The sequence below is a fragment of the Notamacropus eugenii genome, chromosome 3 (genome assembly GCF_028372415.1).
Source record: "Notamacropus eugenii isolate mMacEug1 chromosome 3, mMacEug1.pri_v2, whole genome shotgun sequence".
Taxonomy (NCBI): domain Eukaryota; kingdom Metazoa; phylum Chordata; class Mammalia; order Diprotodontia; family Macropodidae; genus Notamacropus; species Notamacropus eugenii.
Genome location: NC_092874.1, coordinates 485,171,207 through 485,188,843, shown reverse-complemented (window position 1 = coordinate 485,188,843; position 17,637 = coordinate 485,171,207). Strand labels below are relative to the sequence as shown.

The window sequence follows — 17,637 nt, the reverse complement described above, 5'->3', positions numbered from 1 at the left end:
CAGCCCAGTCAAACAGCGTAAAATAGCTGGGGCAGTCCAATAGCAGTGCAGTCCATTCACGTGATTTGTTGCCACCACTGTCCTAGACCTCTGATTCCAACTGAAGCGGGTTGGGGGAGGGGCAGGTTCCTGCCTCACCCCCCCCCCCCCCCCCCCCAGCAGCTGGAAGGTGATAATTAGGCTTTTGCTGAGGATGATGGTACAGCTGGAGCGCCAAGGAGACGACAGAAATCCTGGATTAGTCTGTGCCCACGTTGGCAGGTGGAAATTGAGAGATGCTCTGAGCCACATGCTTCTAGTTAATTACCATCATTAATCGTAATTATCCTTAACAAAAACGCAGCAGAAAGACAAAGGCCCAAAGACAGGGCCCAGGCACATTCCAGATGGAATTGCATTCCCACGCTTCCTAGGCTGCACCAGGGGGCTAAGGCAGAGGCGCCAGCTCTGCCCTGGCCCCTTTCTCTTGGGGGGCCCCCTCAGGGCTCTGGATTCCTCAGAATTTGGGAGACTTGTCTTATCAAATGGGGGCTGATCTCTTGGAACTAAGCACTCTCTCCTCTTGGATCCCAAATAGTCCCATCAGGAAGATCATTTGGGAAAAACAAGCCAAGTGTGCCCCCAGAAGAGCCTTTGGGCTCCACCACCTTCGACTGTGACCACCAAAGGCCAGCAGGGGCCTTTCAGATTCAACTCTTTTTTTGGGTGGGATTCCTCCACTGATGGATCAGGGGAATGCTGCCTCTCCTTGGGATCAAGGGTGGAGATGTAGGGGCCAGTAGAGAGGCTAGACTGGAAAGGAAGTCTCTAGTGGAGGGCCTTAGGAATCTATTCCTAGCCCTGCGCTGGCAATATTCTGAGTAGTTACCCAGATGGAGTCATTGCTGGTCAAGTGGCAGGATTAAGGGGTCCCTAATCAGCAGTCCATGCACTGTGTTGGGTGTGCTTGTGAGATCAAGAGAAATTGAGGAAGGTCTTGAGCTGACTAGGCGAGTCCCCCTAGATTGTTTATGGAAAGACAAAGGCATCAGTCTCACCAGCCAGGTGGACAGTGGTGGGGCAGGGAGAGCAGAGATTCCTCCGCTGATGCAGTGTGTCCATTAGAACAGCTGGGGACTTGGACGGAGGCATGGGGAGCGTCCCAAAGTTGTGTTCTTAAAAACTATTATTACTATTTTATTCGTTTTCAGTGTTCTACAATCACTTCTATATATCTTAGATTTTTCCCCCTCCCTCCTCCTCCTTTTCCCCTCCCTCACCGCTCCTTCCCTGAGACAGCATCCAATTTTATACAGTTCTACACATACATTCCTATTAAATAGATTTTTACCTTGGCCATGTTGTATAGAAGAATTACAATGAATGAGAGGAATCTAAAACAAAACAAAACATAAAACAATAGAAAATGATCTGCTTCATTCTGTGATCCAATTCCATAGCTCTTTCTCTGGATGTGGAAGGCATTTTGCCTTGAGACCATTGGGAATTTTTTAAGTCCTTGCATTGCAGTGAAGTTCTAAGTCTACCAGAAAAACTCTTGCACACCATGGTTGTTGCTGTGCACAGAGTTCTCCTGGTTCTGTTCCTTTCACTCAGCATCAGTTCATATAAGTCTTTCCAGGCCTCTCTGAAGTCTTCCTGTTCATCATTTCTTATAGCACAATAGTACTCCATTACATTCATATACCACAATTTATTCAGCCATTCACCAATTGATGGGCATCCCCTTGACTTCCAGTTTTTGGCCGCCACAAAGAGTGCTGCTATAAATATTTTTGTACATGTGGGACCTTTTCCTATTTTTATGATCTCTCAGGGATACAGTCCTAGAAGTGGCATTGCTGGGTCAAAGGATATGCATACTTTTGTAGCCCTTTGGGCATAGTTCCAAATGGTTCTCTGGAATGATTGGATCAGCTCACAGCTCCACCAACAATGCATTAGTGTTCCAACTCTCCCACATCTTCTCCAACATTTATCATCTTCCTGTTTTGTCATGTTAGCCAATCTGATAGGTGGGATGTGGTATCTCAGAGTTGTTTTGATTGGCAGCTCTGTAATCAATAGTGATTTAGAGTGAGCATTCCAAAGTTTAAAGGAATAGCAGACCCTGCAGGCAATGGCAGAACCGGGACCTCAGAAGTTTCCCCCAGGCTAGAACAATGACCTCCCTGGAGATAAATGGGGTTGTTGTGGGCTCTGAGGTCCACTGACAATACTGTGCTGAGTGAGTCAGGCTCCAGTATGTTACAGAGTGAGACCCACGAGCTAGATGGGTTGGCCTAACAATCCAAACAGGAAAAGCTAAATGGATGGAAAATGTCTGTTGTCCAGACTAGAGCATGCAGGGGAGGAGGGAGGGCCAAGTGCCCTTAGTGAGTGTATCAGTACATGTAAATGGGGCCTCAGTTTACAATGACTCACTTAGAGGAAGCAATAGGAAGAGCTGTATTCTTAGACTCAAAGGCCCTGGGTTCAAATCCAGGCTCAGATGTTGACCTACTGTTTGTCTCTCTTAACCTCATTTTTGGGAAGGGGTCCTATTAGAAGGCTTCTACATCTGGGCTCCTGTGATCCTCTATTTGTCCTCCAATTGTCCTCTAATTACCAGTGTATGTGGACAGCCCTGGATTAATCAGAATCTCTTCTGCTCTCTCCCTCCCTGCACCGCCCACCCTAGCTTCCCACGATTGTGGCCCTGTTTCTGCCAGGTCTGCTCAGGATGGGTCCGGGGTTGGGGGCGGGGGGTATCAGGGGGTAGAACCTTTACAGAGCAGGTACTGGTCACTACCTTGAAACAGAAAGTGTCTTTAGGGAATCCATCTTTAGCAGACTGGGAGTCCGGGGTCTGGACCAAGCTACGCAAGCCAGGCCCAGGACAAGCAGAACCTAAACACCCTCAACTGAAGCCGGGGTGGGGGTTGGGGGGGTTGGGTACCTGAACCCTTTGGCACAAGGCCACTGGGAGGGGGATGCCCCCATGGGTGGGTGGGACAGCAGAGAAATGAGAGAGGCCAAGTCTTACCTGGAGCCTCTAAATTGGCGCCAATGCTCTGCTGGCCCAGCCCGAATTATAGCTCTGAGGGTACTTTGGGTTTGGCTGCAGGAAAAGGAACTGGAGAGGAAAAAAGGAAGCCTGGACTTTGCTGTTGCTTCATCACTCAACTGATTCCATTCTTTGGTCTTACAGCATCAAGCTCTTAGCTGTGCAAGATCTGAGCGACAGGGAGGCCCTGGAGAAGGTAAGTTTTCTGACTCTGCACCCGCAGACATTCTGCAGCAGCCCCAGGGTGAGCCGAAGTCCCTTTGGGGAGGAGTTCTGCCAATGTAAACTCTCTGAAAATGCACCCTAACCCCCAGGGGCCAGAGGGCCTCCAGGGCTGGCGGGCCAATCCCAACGTCTGCCCAGGATCTCCAACATCCTCCAGGGGCCAGATACACCATCCCAGCTGTACTGCACAGCCTGCCTCCTCCCTCCTTCATGAGAGGCATACTTATGAGGGATAGAGAGCCAGTCTTGGGGTCAGGAAGACCTCGACACGTCCTGGCAAGTAGCCTTGGCCCAGTCACTCACCTTTGTCCTGGACATGTCTGTGAGCCATAAGTTTCTGGGCAGAGAAGAGGTGCTGGCTTGCACTAGCAGATGGGGTTTGGGAGCTCCCTAGACAAGGACATCCAGAGTCTGCCCCTAGACAAGTAGTGGTCTCCTACAAGGGTGCTGTGAGGCTTACGTTTGAGCATGTGTGTGTAAAACATATGGGAACTTCACAGGAGGGCCCTGGAAATGCTAGTCATTGTTCCTGCTTTGTAATTGGGGGGACCACCTTGTGTCCTCCCATTCCCCAGTCTCTGACGCCCTGCCTTCTGCCCAAGGTTGGGGGGGAGGGACCAGCCCTCTCCAGGTCTTTCTCAGGGATTCCTGTTGTTGGAAACTGGACAGAACAAGCAGACAGAAGTGTGTGATGGGGGAGTTACAATTAAACTGGGTCTTTCTTCACCCTGGGCGTGTATTCATGGTCTTTGGAGAACACATGCCCCTTTCCCCTTCCCTCACATCTCCTCAGTTCTAGAAGCCCCCGTCCCTGCCAGAGGGTGGGCCACACAAGGGCCCGGGGAACCTAGGGATGCCCCCAGTGGCTCATTTTATCACCACTGGAGAACCAATCTCTCCTGGCCTGAAGCTGAGGGTCTTCTCCCATTCTGCCCCTTCCCCACTCCAGATGTCCCAGCTAGCCTTGCTTCAGCTTGGAGCTCAGCTCCTCCTGTACTGCAGAGGATTGAAGGCCACTGGGGTGAGGCAGAGCACTAATGGTGGGTGTCCCCAGCTGTGCAGGGTGGTGGCCTCTGGCAGGTAACAGCCCAGCAGGCTGAGGGTTGGGGGAAGCCCACTCCTTGACCTGAGGCATGGATGACTGTGTCAGATGGGCAAAGGGCTCTGATGCTGATTCCGAGTCACATTCATTCATCAAAGGTAAACAGTAGGGATCCTCTCTGATCCCGGAGGCTAAGAGCTGAGGTCTAGAGCCAAATGAGCCCTCTGCTCAGGCCCGAGGCCACCCAGGTGGTGGGTAGGGGCAAAGTCAGAGAAGTAGACTGGACGGAGATCTTCAGGATGGGCCAGGACACTGGTGGTGGCAGTGCCTTCTGGTCCCATCCTTTCCTTCCACTGAACTCATCCGTAGACCACCTGCAGACATTTCTCAAGTGCTTACAGTGTGCTGGGCCTCATGCTAAGTCCCTGCCTCAAGGAAAGCGCATTCTAATGGAGAGAGCCATGTAAGCACCCGAGGGTCCTCCAAGATCCAGATGAAGGAGATGAGGAGCCAGACTATTCTCCCAGGCAGCTGTACCTTGTCTGTCTTCATGGGTGTGGGAAGATTTCAGGGCTTGGAGTCATAGGACTGAAGTGAGAATCTGGACCTGCAGGACCACAGGCAGCTCACTCCCGTTGCCCCACCTCAGTTTTCTCGCCTGTATAAAGAAGGAGTTGGGCCAGCTTCATGAACCAGCCTTCCTTCTCAGAATCAGATTTGTACATACGAAGATGTTACTGGTTATAGGCAAATGCAGTTAGCAAAGTATTCTTTTTTAAAATAGCATCACAGACCCCAGTGAAGGTCTCCCAGGGGCTCTGGGGCTTTTTCTAGCTCTAAACTGATGCTCCCGTGAGCCTTCAAGTGTTTATGTAGGTCTGTTGGGTCTGTGGGAGTGCCATGAAGATGTCACTTAGAAAATTCTCAGGGACATCATTTGTCACCCCTAGTCTCAAGCCAGGAGACAAGAAGATAGATGAGGGGGCATAGGTCATGTCACTCTTTGATCGTTTGAAGGACCACCATGTGGGAGGGCAGAACTAGGAGCAAGGGGTGCAAGATGTAAAGGGGACCTTCCCCCCAGATCTAGCCTGAGTCTTTCTAACTCCCAGAGGTGTCCCCAGGTGGGCTTGGGCACTCCAGAGGGGAGAGGTTCCCCTTCTCCGAGGTCTTCAGTCAGGAGCTGTAGGCCTACTTGTCAGGGTGTTCAGGGAAGTCTAGGCGATCTTTGGGTCCACAGCTGTTAATATAGGGACATCCATGTGGCAGGTCTGACTTTTGACTATCTCCAGAATGACAAACTGGTAACTGGAGGGCCTAGGAGGCCAGAGGACAAGAGGGAGGCCTTCCTCCTCCATCAGTCTGACCCCAGTCCTGTGGGTGGGGCACTGCTCTATGGGGCTGCTCATGGCCCTCAGGAGGCTCAGCCCTCACACTCTAAGCTTGGCCAGGACCAGGCAGCTGTCCATCCTTCCTGCTCACCTCTGCCCCAGAAGGCTGAGCTTGTGAGAAGAGATCAAGGGCCAGGCCACTGTTCCCAGGCCACAAGAAGTGATCTGCTGGGCCCTGCCCCAGAACGTGAGCTCTGGTAGGATTTTCATCCCCTTTGATGCTGAGTCCTACTTTAAGAAGCCAGGGGGCATTCCTCTGGCCCCCACAGTACAGATCCATGGCACGTGGGCCCTCATTGCCATCACTGGCCTTCAGAAGCAGAGAGCATTCTGCCAGACACTGGTTCTGTGCCTTGGACCTGAGACTGTTCTCAGAAAGCCAGGCATCCCACTGTCTTGTCATGGGAAGTAGCCCCTTGCTGGTTGGGGTGAGCTTCCGATGCTTAGAAGGGAGACTGGAGGCCAGAGATGAAGAAGAGGCCTTGCCGGGCTGCCCAGGGCAGTCAGTGAGGAGGACCTCAGATGCAGGTCTCAGGGTTTTCCATTTTATTCAGTTCTTCAAGGAATGATTCTATGCCTACTGTGGGTCAGGCTCTGTGCTGGGAGACAGATGACATGATCACTGTCCTCAAGGCGCTTTCATTTTGAGGAAGGAAATATTGAGCAGAGGGGTGTGATATAGTGCAAGGAATCTGACATGGGAGTCAGAGGACCTGGGCTGAATCCTGCCTGTGTGACCCTCACCTCCCAGGGCCTCAGTTGGCATTCCTAGGCACTGTGATCCCCAGGCAGTACAAAATCTATGCAGAATGATTTGACGGGAGAGGAATCCCTGGCCAGGGAGGGGGTCAGAAGAGTGGTGGCTATGCTTGCTCTGGAAGGGAATCTGGGGGGACTCACTTGGACCTGGAGACCATTCCAGACATGGAGGGAACAGCCCAGAAGGGGAGAAGATCATGTGTGGGAACCAAATTGGGAGATACTTTAAATGCCTTAGGAATTCGTCTTCCATCTCAGCCAAAGCTTCTTTGAGGGAGGGTGCTGGGATGGCTGAGTGTGCTCAAGTCATTCCTCCATCGGCTATGCGAAGGCTGCAGTGGAGAGTGGCCTCTCTGCCCTTTCTAGTCATGGTGTTGTGGAGCTGGGAGGACATCGATGCGGGCTGTGCTAGGGAGGCAGACGCTGAATGGTGGGATCTGTGGGGCAGAGGGCTGGGGGTGGGGCTGTTGGTCTCCCCCAGCAGGGTTTTCTGGCCTGGGAGCAGAACCTGAGGAAGATGAGGACAGCCCCAGAGATAGGTCAAGGGGCACAGACATCAGGGCGAGGGACAATCTCCAAGGCTGCTGAGGTAGAGGAGGGTCTGAGATGAGCAACTGAGGCTGAGTGAGGAGCTGTGTTGGCTGAGGGAGTCAGTGGCGCTGGAGGACATCTCCGAGTGACCAGCCTGCGGCTTAGCCCCTTCCCTTGTGCCCTTAAAAATGGCTCCCGATCGTTGGGCGTTTTCCTCCCATGCTGAGCCCTGCAGGGGGCAGGGCGCTGGGGTTCCATGGATGGTGAGCACCAGGATGAAGTCCCCCATCACTGTCCCAGCTGGGTTCGCTCAGCAGGGCAGGGGCTGGTTTGCTGTGAATGGCTGAGCCAGGACAAACGGAGGATTGAGATTAGTCTACAAAGCCCCATTGAGGGGTAGGCGTGGGATGGTGGGACGGATGGAGCCTGGGGCTCTCCAAGGCCACTTCTCGGGGGCCGCAGACTCTGCCAGGTCCAGCCCAGCTCAAAGGGCCCCAAGGAGAGCCTCCGCCCTGGACAATGCACAGTGGGTCTGGAGTCCAAGGATCAGCCAAGCTAAGTCTGGAGATTAGCGCCAGCCTGGCTACGGGAAGCTGGCTTCCTTTGATTTTGGTCACAGTAACTCTTAAAGACAGTCCAGCAGATTATAAGGAAGAGCGGCCTATGCTACTGGAGAGGGTGCAAAGACCATGGTCACAGGCCTTCGAGGGACTAAAGTACTGTGGTGGCCTGTATGCTAGGCATTATGAGGCCCATGAAGATGAATCCAGTGTGATCCTTGCCTCCAGGGGCTTAGGATCTCCTGTGTGAGCCTGAAACAAGCGTTTAGTAGGTGCCTAGGCATGCACAGAGAATGACAGTACAAAGCAGATGACACCTGTACACAGGAGGTATGGCAGGCTTTCAAAGAAGAGGAAACCCTCCCAGCTACTTAGAGGAGTCTGCTGGCCCTCTTGAAGATGGCCGTGTTGGAGCAGGCTTGGGAAGGATAGTTAAGATTTTTTTTCCCCTTTTTAAAATTAAATTAAATTTAGTATTTATATATTTAATCAAAGTTAATATTTTATTTTCCTCCAGTTTCATGTAAAAACAGTTTTAACATTTTAATAGTTAACAGTTTTAACATTTAACATTTTAAAAACTCTGAGTTCCAAATTCTCTCTCTTCCTCCCCTCCTCCCCACCGAGAAAGCTAGCAATTCTATATGGGTTATATATGTGTGGTCATGGAAAGTATTCATAATAATCATGTTGTGAAAGAAAATATAGATTAAAAACTAAAGAAAATAAAGTTTAAAAGCCTGCCTCAGTCTGCATTCGGACACCATCCATTCCTTGTCTGTGGATGGAGAGCATTTTTTGTCACGTGTATTGCTAAGCATAGGCATGCCATTCACGCTCCATCATCTTACAATGTGGCTGTTACTTTGTATCCAATACATTTCACTTTGGATCAGCTCATGTGAATCTTTCCCAGTATCTCGGAGAGCATCCTGCTCATCGTTTCTTCTAGCACAATAGTATTCCATCACAGTCATAGACCATAACTTGTTCAGTCATTCCCCAACGGATGGACATCCTCTCAATTTCTAATTCTTTGCCTCCAGAGAAGAGCTGCTATAAATATTTTTGTACATACAGGTCCTTTCCCTTTTTGTTTTCTATTTCTTTCGGATACAGATCTAGCAGGGGTGTTGCTAGGTCAAAGGGTTTGCGTGGTTTTATGGCCCTTTGGGTGTAGTTCCAAACGGCTCTAAAGAATGGTTGAATCACTCCACAACTCCACCAACAGTGTATTAATGTCTCCTTTTCCCCACATCCCCTCCTACGTATGTCATTTAACTTTTTTGCTTTTTTAGTCAGTCTCGTAGGTATGAGGAGGTACCTCAGAGTTGTTTTAATTTGCATTTCTCCAATCAGTAGTAAGTGTATTTCTTAGTATGGCTGGCTACCCATAGCTCTGATTACTTCATCTGAAAGCTATCATATCTCTTGATCATTTATGAATCAGGGAATGACTCTTATTTGTATAAAGCTGACTCAGTTCTCCACATGTTTGAGAAATTAGTCCTTTATCAGAGACACTTGCTCCAGAACTTTTTTATAGTTACTATTGCTGACTGTATTTCCCTCCATCCAAACCTCCCTTCCCTATTTATTCTATTCTCTCTCTTCTTTCACCCTGTCCCTTCTTAAAAGTGTTTTGCTTCTGACTATATTCTCCCCCAGGGCAGGTAGGCGGTGCAGTGGATAGGGCACCAGTGCAGGGGTCCAGAGGACCTGAGTTCAAATCTTACCTCAGACACTTGATACTCACTAGCTGTGTGACCTTGGGCAAGTCACTTAAGCCCAGTTTCCTCATCCTGGGTCATCTCTAGGCATCCTGATGAATATGTGGATGAATCACTGGATTCAGATGGCTCTGGAGGAGAAGTGAGGCTGGTGACCTGCACAGCCCTCCCTCACTCAAAACAAAGTCAAGTGCAAGTCATGTCATCATTTCTCTGATGGCATGGTCTTCTTTGGCAACGAAGGATGGACACACATACACACATATACATCCTCCTCCAGTCTGCCCTCCCTTCTATCACCCTACCTTTTCTTATCCCTTTCTCCCTTACTTTCCTATAGGGTAAGATAGATTTCTATACCCAATTGAGTGTGTATGTTATTACCTCTTTGAGTTCTGAGTTCACTCACTCCCTCTCACCACCCTGCTCTTCCCCTCCACTGTAAAAGCTTTTTCTTGCCTCTTTAGAATGAGGTAATTTACCCCATTCTATCTCTCTCTTTCCCTTTCTCCCAGTACATTCCTCTCTGACTCCTTAATTTAGATATCATCCTTCATATTCAACATACACCTATGCCCTTCATCTATATATACTCCTTCTAACTACCTGAATGATGAGAAAGGTCTTATGAGTTACTAATATCATCTTCCCATGTAGGAATGCCAACAGTTTGAACTTATTAAGTCCCTTATGATTTCCCTTTCCTATTTACTTTTTAATGCTATTCTTGAGTCTTATATTTGAAATTCGATAATTAAGATTTTGACAGCTGTGGAGGAAGGGCATTCTAGGCAGAGGGAATGGCATGAGCAAAGGTAAAGAGGTGAGGAAATATAGAGCAGATGACACTGGAAAGTTCAATTTGACTGAGCATAGGGTATAGGTAGAGGAGGGATATTAAGACTGGAAAAGGCAAATTGAGGTCATGTATGATGGATGGAGGGTAAATACAGACAGAATCAGTCATCCCAAGATTAAAATCCTGCCTCACACAGTTGGAAGGATATAAAAAGCAGCAGAAGACAGTGCCTGCCCTCCAGGAGCTCCCAGTCTGATGGAGGAGACAACAGGCAAACAAACAGATACAAAGCAAGGTAAACACAGGATTGAATAGGAGAGACTGAACAAGGGAAGGGAAGGCGGGGGTGGGGAAGGTTTCCTGGAGCGGAGTTTTAGGGGACTTAAGGGAAGCCCGGGAGGTCAGCAGTCAAGAGTTGGGGCGGGGCATAGCAGAAGAGAATGCCCAGAAGCAAGGGATGGAGGGTTTCGTTCATGGACCACCCAGGAGAGGTCGCTAAATCAAAGAGGACTCGGTGGGGACTAAGGTGTAAGACTGGAAAGGTCCGAGGGGCTTTGAAGGCCAAACAGAGAGTTTGGTATTTGCTCCTGGAGGCCATAGGAGCCACTGGAGGGTGCCACAGTCAGACGTGTGCTTCAGGAAAATCTCTTTGGTGGCTTAATGGGGGTGGACTGGCATGGCGGGGGACTGAGGCAGGCAGACCCCAGCAGGCTGTGAGAGCCAGGTCATGGAGCTCTTGATTTCAGAATTATTCACTGATTCCCAGCTGCATCCCAGGTGAAGTCCGTGGCCTTTGCCAGGCATTCAGGACTCTCCTTTGGGTGCTGAGGTAGCTTCCAGGCCTACCTCCTTTCTGGTCACTGGCCCTTTCCCACCTTCAGGTCATGGCTTGTGCCTGGAGTACTTCTCCCACTGTTTCTTTCCCTGTTGGATTCTTACCAATTCTTCACCATCCCCCTCAGTTGCCTCCACTAGCCACAACCCTAATTCCCTCGGGTCGCTAAGGCCCCCTCCAAAGCCCAGTTTTACTGCTTTATGCTGGTGTTTCTTCCTCATCCTAGACTCAGCCCCAGGAGGGCAGGGGCAGGCATTTCTGGGGGAAGAAAGCCCAGGGCTCTATCCACGGTCCTCACTTACAAGATGTTTGCCCAGGTGACCAGAACAAAATGGACCTCGCCTTTCATAAATTTCCTCACCTCCCTCTGGCCTCCTACCCTGCTCTGCTTATAGAGAAGTCAGGAATAGGATTCATTTCTCCATCAGAACAGAGAGAATGGTGAATCATCCTGGCTATAAAAATAGCACTGGGGAGGGAAACCATTCCTAAGAATAGCCCACAGTGTGGACTTGGACCCTCCAGCCTGCTACTGGGCTGCCCCTGGGCAGGGTACTTACTAGTCTGTGAGCCTCTGGTCTAGGATTCAGGGCTAGCTGCCCCACCCCCACCCATGCCCCTGCCCCTGCCCAGGCCCAGGTGATCTCAGGCTGGCCCATGGAGTGTTCCTTTTGGGGGTGATCTTGGTTCCAGGCTTCCCCTTTCTCTCCAGTGTTTACAGCCTCTTCCCACCCACCCCTGGCCGTGTTCACACCTTCTCTGAGATTTCTGAGGCTGACCGTAAGCCCACTGGTCCCGGGGCCCCAGGGTGCTCTGGCTACCCCAGCTGGGTCATTGAACTAGCAGGTTTCCAATGCAATGAAACCTTTAATCAGCCAGAGCAGGGCAAAACAGGACCCAAGTGGATGTCCTTCCGCCACAAGCCGCAGTCACTGGGCAGCCTTGGAATGCTTTCACTCTCTGGCACTATCTGCTTAACTCTTAGAGACAAAAGCTACTCTAGGCACTGTGGAATTTGGGAGAATTCTGACTGGAAATGAACTAAAATGTAGATTTGAACACAAGCTTATTACACCCCTACTTGCACAAAAATCTTCCATGGCTCCCTATGATCTCTAAGGTAAATGCAGAGTTCTCTGTTAAGCATTCAAGGTTCTCCACTATCGGTCTCCTTTTCAGGCAAGCTGTGGGACAAGACATTCCCCTGATGGCCCAGGGGGAAAGGGCATCAGTGCCTGAGAAACCTGGGCTGACTTCCTGGAGGAGGAGGCAGAAGAAAGGTGTTCTGGGTGAGGAGAACAGTTAGGGTTGTAATTGGCAATTGGTAAAGTCAAATGAGAAAATATTTATAAAATGCTTTGCATGGAGTAAGGGCTTCATTCATTTATTCATTCTTTTAGCCATCCATCCATCCATCCATCCGTTTATTTGTTTCCTCCCTCCTTCCCTCCCTTCTTCCTTCCTTCCTTCCTCCCTCCCTCCCTCCCTTCCTTCCTTCCTTCCCTCCCTTCTTCCTTCCTTCCTTCCTTCCTTCCTCCTTCTTTCCTTCCTTCCTTCCTTCCTTCCTTCCTTCCTTCCTTCCTTCCTTCCTTCCTTCCTTCCTTCCTCCTTTCTTCTTTCCTCCCTTCTTCTCTCCCTCCCTCCCTCTGGACATCCACTGCCAGTTGGACGGGGCTAAGGACCAATGTGGGCTACTTAATAAAAGTGTAGGTGATGACAGTCCCCTGTCCCCCAGCTCTAGCAGTGAATACTGATCTGCTCATGACTCAGGGATCTGACTCATGATCCTGATGGGACTGAGAGGGGGCTCCAGATGGGGGCCTAGCCACCCAAAATCTCAGCCTCTCTCCATGTCCCCTCCCCCTCCAGGGTCACCAGCTGCTGAGGGTTCCACCTCTTCCCCCCATGTCCTTTGAGTTCTGCGCATGATCGAGCAGTAACTTGTGCTGCCAGACACAGGTGTAGCTGTGTCCATGGTGGGGGGGCGCAGGGGTCCCATCACTCAGACCTGTCCCCTCATCTATTTGAAAATCATTCATTTCCTGCTTTCTCATCTATCTGAAAGTCTTATTCTCCATACCGAGCTGCTCATCATCCTGTACTCTAAAGTTCTCCTCCTCCTCCTCCTCCTCTCCCCTTCTCCTCCCTTCCCCCTCCTCCTCTTCTTCCTCCCCTCCCCCTCCTCCCTCTCCTCCCCTCCTTTCCCTGCCCCTCCTTCTACCTCCCCCAGGCAGGATTAATTCAATCCTTTCATCTGGGATAACTGGGCCACCTCACTTGTAGATAATCCGATGTGTAAAAAATAGACCCTGGATATTTATAAACGGAGACTCTGACTGGCAGCATCTGTCAGAGCCTTCTCTGGTGGGAGTGCTGCTGAGATGAAGGAGCCTGGTGGTGTGGGCTCTTTTTTTTTAAACGCAGTTTATTTATACATTAACCATGGGGGCAAGACCAGAGATGATTAAAGAACAACACGAAAGATGTGGAGCCCAATGGGAAATAGCCAGAGGGCCTGTCCAGGAAGTGGGATGTGGGAGGGGGAAGGAGGCTGGGGCCCCAGGGCCTGAGGCCTCTCAGGCTCCCTGTAGATATCCTGTGTTGCTGAGCTACAGACCCAGGGCTATGGACGTTGGGTCTCCAGCAGGTTCCAGATGGACTGCAGGGTGGTCCTGATGAGGGGTTGATCATCTGTGGGACATCCGGAACACCAGTGGAGCACCCCTCAGTCTGGCTCCCCTATCCCTGTGGTCATCCTCTCTTCTTGTACTGCGGTGGAGCCAGGTCCCCAGAAGGGTGGGGGTGCTGATAAGGAGGGTCTTTGTTTCTGGAAAAGCTGCAGGGACGATTCCTGGCCTGTTCTTCCATTCCTGTTCAGGCATAGGTGGGTCTGACTCCATAGCCACACGCAGTGTCTCCGGGTCTAGCATAATGGTGGACAGAGTTATTACTACGCTGGGTGAAGGCCTCCTGTTGTCTCCCTTGGGGGAGCATGAGCCCTGGGAGCAGGGGTCTTTCCTTTGGGCTTGTCCACGGGATCTTGGAGTAAGACCCAGAAGGCCATTTAGAGGGAATTTAGTCCAACCTGTTCACTTGTAAAAGAGGAAACTGAGTAGGGAAGGGAATGAGCCTTTAGAAAGTCCCTACTATGTGCCAGACATGGTGCTAAAAGTGCTCTACAAATAATGTCTCATTTCATTAATCTTCATTTTGTCCTGGAGCTCTGAGGGGTGGGCTGAGTATGACACAGTGTCTGAACTGGGATTTGAACCCAGGTCTTTTGCTTCCAAACCCAGGACTATTTCCACTATAGCCCTTGCCCTTCAAGAGGCTCCAAGATGTTCTGGAGCTCCTTAGGGACTTACCAGCTCATGTGCATCTCCTGGGCAGCGGCAGTCACCCTGAAAGCCTTTCGATGGATGACAGTAATTAGGTTTTCTCAGCTATACATTCTGGCAAGGACTCTGGCAGGATTTTGACTGATCGATGGGGATGCCGTATTGGAGGAGAACCTTGAAAGCAGGGTTCTGTTTGGCCAGGTTGAATGCTTTCTTGATAGCCAGAAAACAGTAAATCCAGAGGGATCCCGACTTCTCCATCTGTTCTCAGAGAGATTTTGTACAGGTGGGAACACAGGCGTGGGGTCAGTAATTAGCCATATTTTTTTGGTTGTCTTTGCTCCGACTAACAGATGGAGGTTGGCTCTTGCGATCAGATTCATTGAAAAATGTCAAATAGTTGTTTCAGGTCCTGGAGGAGGGTGAAGGGAAAGCTTGGTGTGCTCCCTTTCCACCCAGCTCTTGAATAAAATGGCTTCTTGAAAGCTGCTGTCCCAGACACTGTGAACCTTCCCTACAAACCTGGATCTGAACTCATCAGAAAAGAAATTCACAAGTCACTATGGTATGTGGATAGATAATGAAATAGGTAGGAGCTAGGTAGAGGATTTGTTAAGCACTTACTGTATGCCATTCACCGTTCTGGGGGGCATAAGAGCCTTTATGAGAAGTGATATTAGAAAGTGTCCCTGGTCCTCCTTAGCAGCTGCCCTGACTGACTCGATTTACCTGGAGCAGGAGCACATTTCCATAGAAAGCTGCAGGAGAACCGTGACCAATGAGACGGAAGGCTGGATATTTTCCCTGATCCCCCGACCTCTCAAACACTTCCTAAACAGAAATTGTGTGCCAAAGACAAAGTGCCCAGAACCCAAAAAAGGGTTAAAAACAAAATGTGAGTTGATGTGTATCCTGAGCTCGCTTAGCACCTGTCCCACACCACCCAACGCTGCACCAGCTGACGCAAGGATCTGGCTCACCCAAGGACCTACTCACGGGCTTGCAACCCAATTCCAGACAGCACAGTTTCCCCCTGGAGATCCCCGCGCTAGCCTATGGAATTTTTCTTGCTCTGAGAAGTTCTGTGCCCTGAAAAATTTCTACAGGAGAGGGGGAAGCAGAGAGAAGGGCTTTGAAATAGAACTCAACCCCACCCCCTTTCTCACCGAGCTTGGAGACCCAAACTCTGAATGCTAGAAATCACTCCCCCCATACCTCTCACCCCGCCCTATTGTGGCACCCCCTGGGGCAGCATTCTGAACTGCCAGGTCAGAGAACTGAGGAATAGAAAGGAAGGGACAGGACTTGATGCATGAGTGGAAGAAAGAGCAGAGCATCCATTCTATGACCCCCAAATTCAGATGGGGCAGGGAGACCCAGGCTTATGAATTATAATTACCCAGCATGGGACAAAGCTGATTCTTTGAGATCCAGTTTCCAGGGAAACCATCATCAAAGGGAAGGGAGTCAGAAAGTGAGTAATAGGGGAAAATAAGGGGGAGGGGGAAATAGAGAAATTACCCAAGATCTCAGGCCTTGAACAAAAGCAGATAAATCAGCAGTAAGAACAGTAACAACAGATGGCAGTATGGAACAAAAAGGGCACAAAGAAGAAAGAAAATTAAATCAAAAATAAAAACCCACAAAGAACAGGAGGATAAGAAGGGGGAATCTACTTGATTAACTGGGAGGAAAAGAAGAGAGAAAGACTTAAATTATCAGATAAAAGAAGGAAAGAAAAAGAAACAAATAAAATTCCAAAGGGAAAGGGGTAACAAATGGACCAGTCACGGGGAGAGAGATCACAGGTGAGGAGGAAGAGAGGGCTGACCACTGAAGAGGTGTAGATGCTGTGTTTACAGTGAAAGGGGGCGGGGAAAAAAACCTAACATTAGAAAGAAACTGAGGAGATTATTAACCTCACTCAACTTTAAATGTGAATGGATTAAACAATAAAATGAAAAAGGTGACAGACAGGATAAAAAAATAAAATTCTGCAATCTGCTGCTTACAAGAAACACATTAAAAACAGATATACAAAATAAAAAGGGGATGGAAAAAATTTCTTATGTGTCAAGTGAATACAAAAAAAACAGGAGTTACAAACATGCTGTTTGACAAAGCAATTAAAGAAACATTCGGAAAAAAAGGATAAGCAGAGAAATGATGTTATGCCTAAAGGACCCAGGGACAGTAAGCCAATACCAATACCAAATAGCCCCAAATGCTCTGGTATCCACTTTCATAAAGGAAAAGTATCTGAGCTACAAGCAGACCAGGAGACTTTAATGGCCCTCTCATCATTTTGGATGAGTCTAACAGAAAGATAAAAGGGAAAATATGAAAATTACTGAAGAAACTACAGCTAAATGACTTCTAGTGTTTTCTAAATGGGACTGCAAAAGTTATCTATCTATCTATCTATCTATCTATCTATCTATCTATCTATCTATCTTAGCACCAGATATTGTAAAAATTGACCATGTTTTAGGCCACAGAGATATTTCAAACGAATGCAAAGAGGCAGACATTGTAAATACATCCTTTACAGAGCATAATGCAATTAAAAAATTCATTGATTCAGGGACTACAAAGGACAGAAGATCCAAAAGGAGACAGAAGGATGAAATCCTAAATAATGAGTGGGTCAAAGAACAAATCAAAGAAACGATGAATGATTCTATGAAAGAAAGCAGTAAATGTTGAAACAACACACCCAAATTTCTGGGTTGCTGCAAAAGCAGCCCTCGGGAAACATCACATCCCTGCAATCGTACATGAACACAACAGAGAAAGAGATGAATGAACTGAACATGCATTTAAAAAATTAGAAAATCAACAAACTTAAAATAGCACAAGAGATGTTAAATAGTGGAAATAGAGAAATTAAAAACAAAATGCTATAGAAATGATCACTGAAACTAAGAGCTGACTCTTTGAAGACACTAATACAATTGATAAACCTCAGGCTAATTTGATTACAAGGAAAAGCAGAGAATCAAATCCATAAAACAGCAAATGAGCAAGGTGAACTCACGCCCAGAAAGCTCCAAGATGCTGTTTTAGAAACAAGACACCAAGTATCCTGGAAAGTGAGCTGGATGGAGAGCGGAGCTGGCTTCAAATCCCAGCACTGCCCCTTAAAGCCTGTGGGACCTTGTGCAAAACCCTTCTCTGAACCTCAGTTTCCTTGTGTGTAAAAAATGACAGGGTCTCTGTCTGCTCTAAGTCTCTGGCTCTGTGTCCATTGAGGGGGCCAGCAGAGTTTGCTAAGACGTGTGCCATTCCACAGGAAGCTGGCATTCGGGATGTCCCAGGGCTCAGGAGCAGGGGGCATCCCACAGGGCTCTACATTCCAGATCCCCATCCCCTGCACAAATG

General features: G+C 49.0%; 1 protein-coding gene across 2 annotated transcripts in view; it reads left to right on the top strand.

The window, feature by feature from the left end:
* The window catches only part of EEPD1 (endonuclease/exonuclease/phosphatase family domain containing 1), a 73,087-nt gene that overhangs the window by 41,048 nt on the left and 14,402 nt on the right, over positions 1-17,637 (top strand). For both annotated transcript variants that reach the window (XM_072599146.1, XM_072599145.1), the window contains exon 3: positions 3,191-3,242. In XM_072599146.1, coding sequence (XP_072455247.1) covers positions 3,191-3,242 — 52 coding nt within the window. The remainder of the gene's footprint in view (positions 1-3,190; positions 3,243-17,637) is intronic.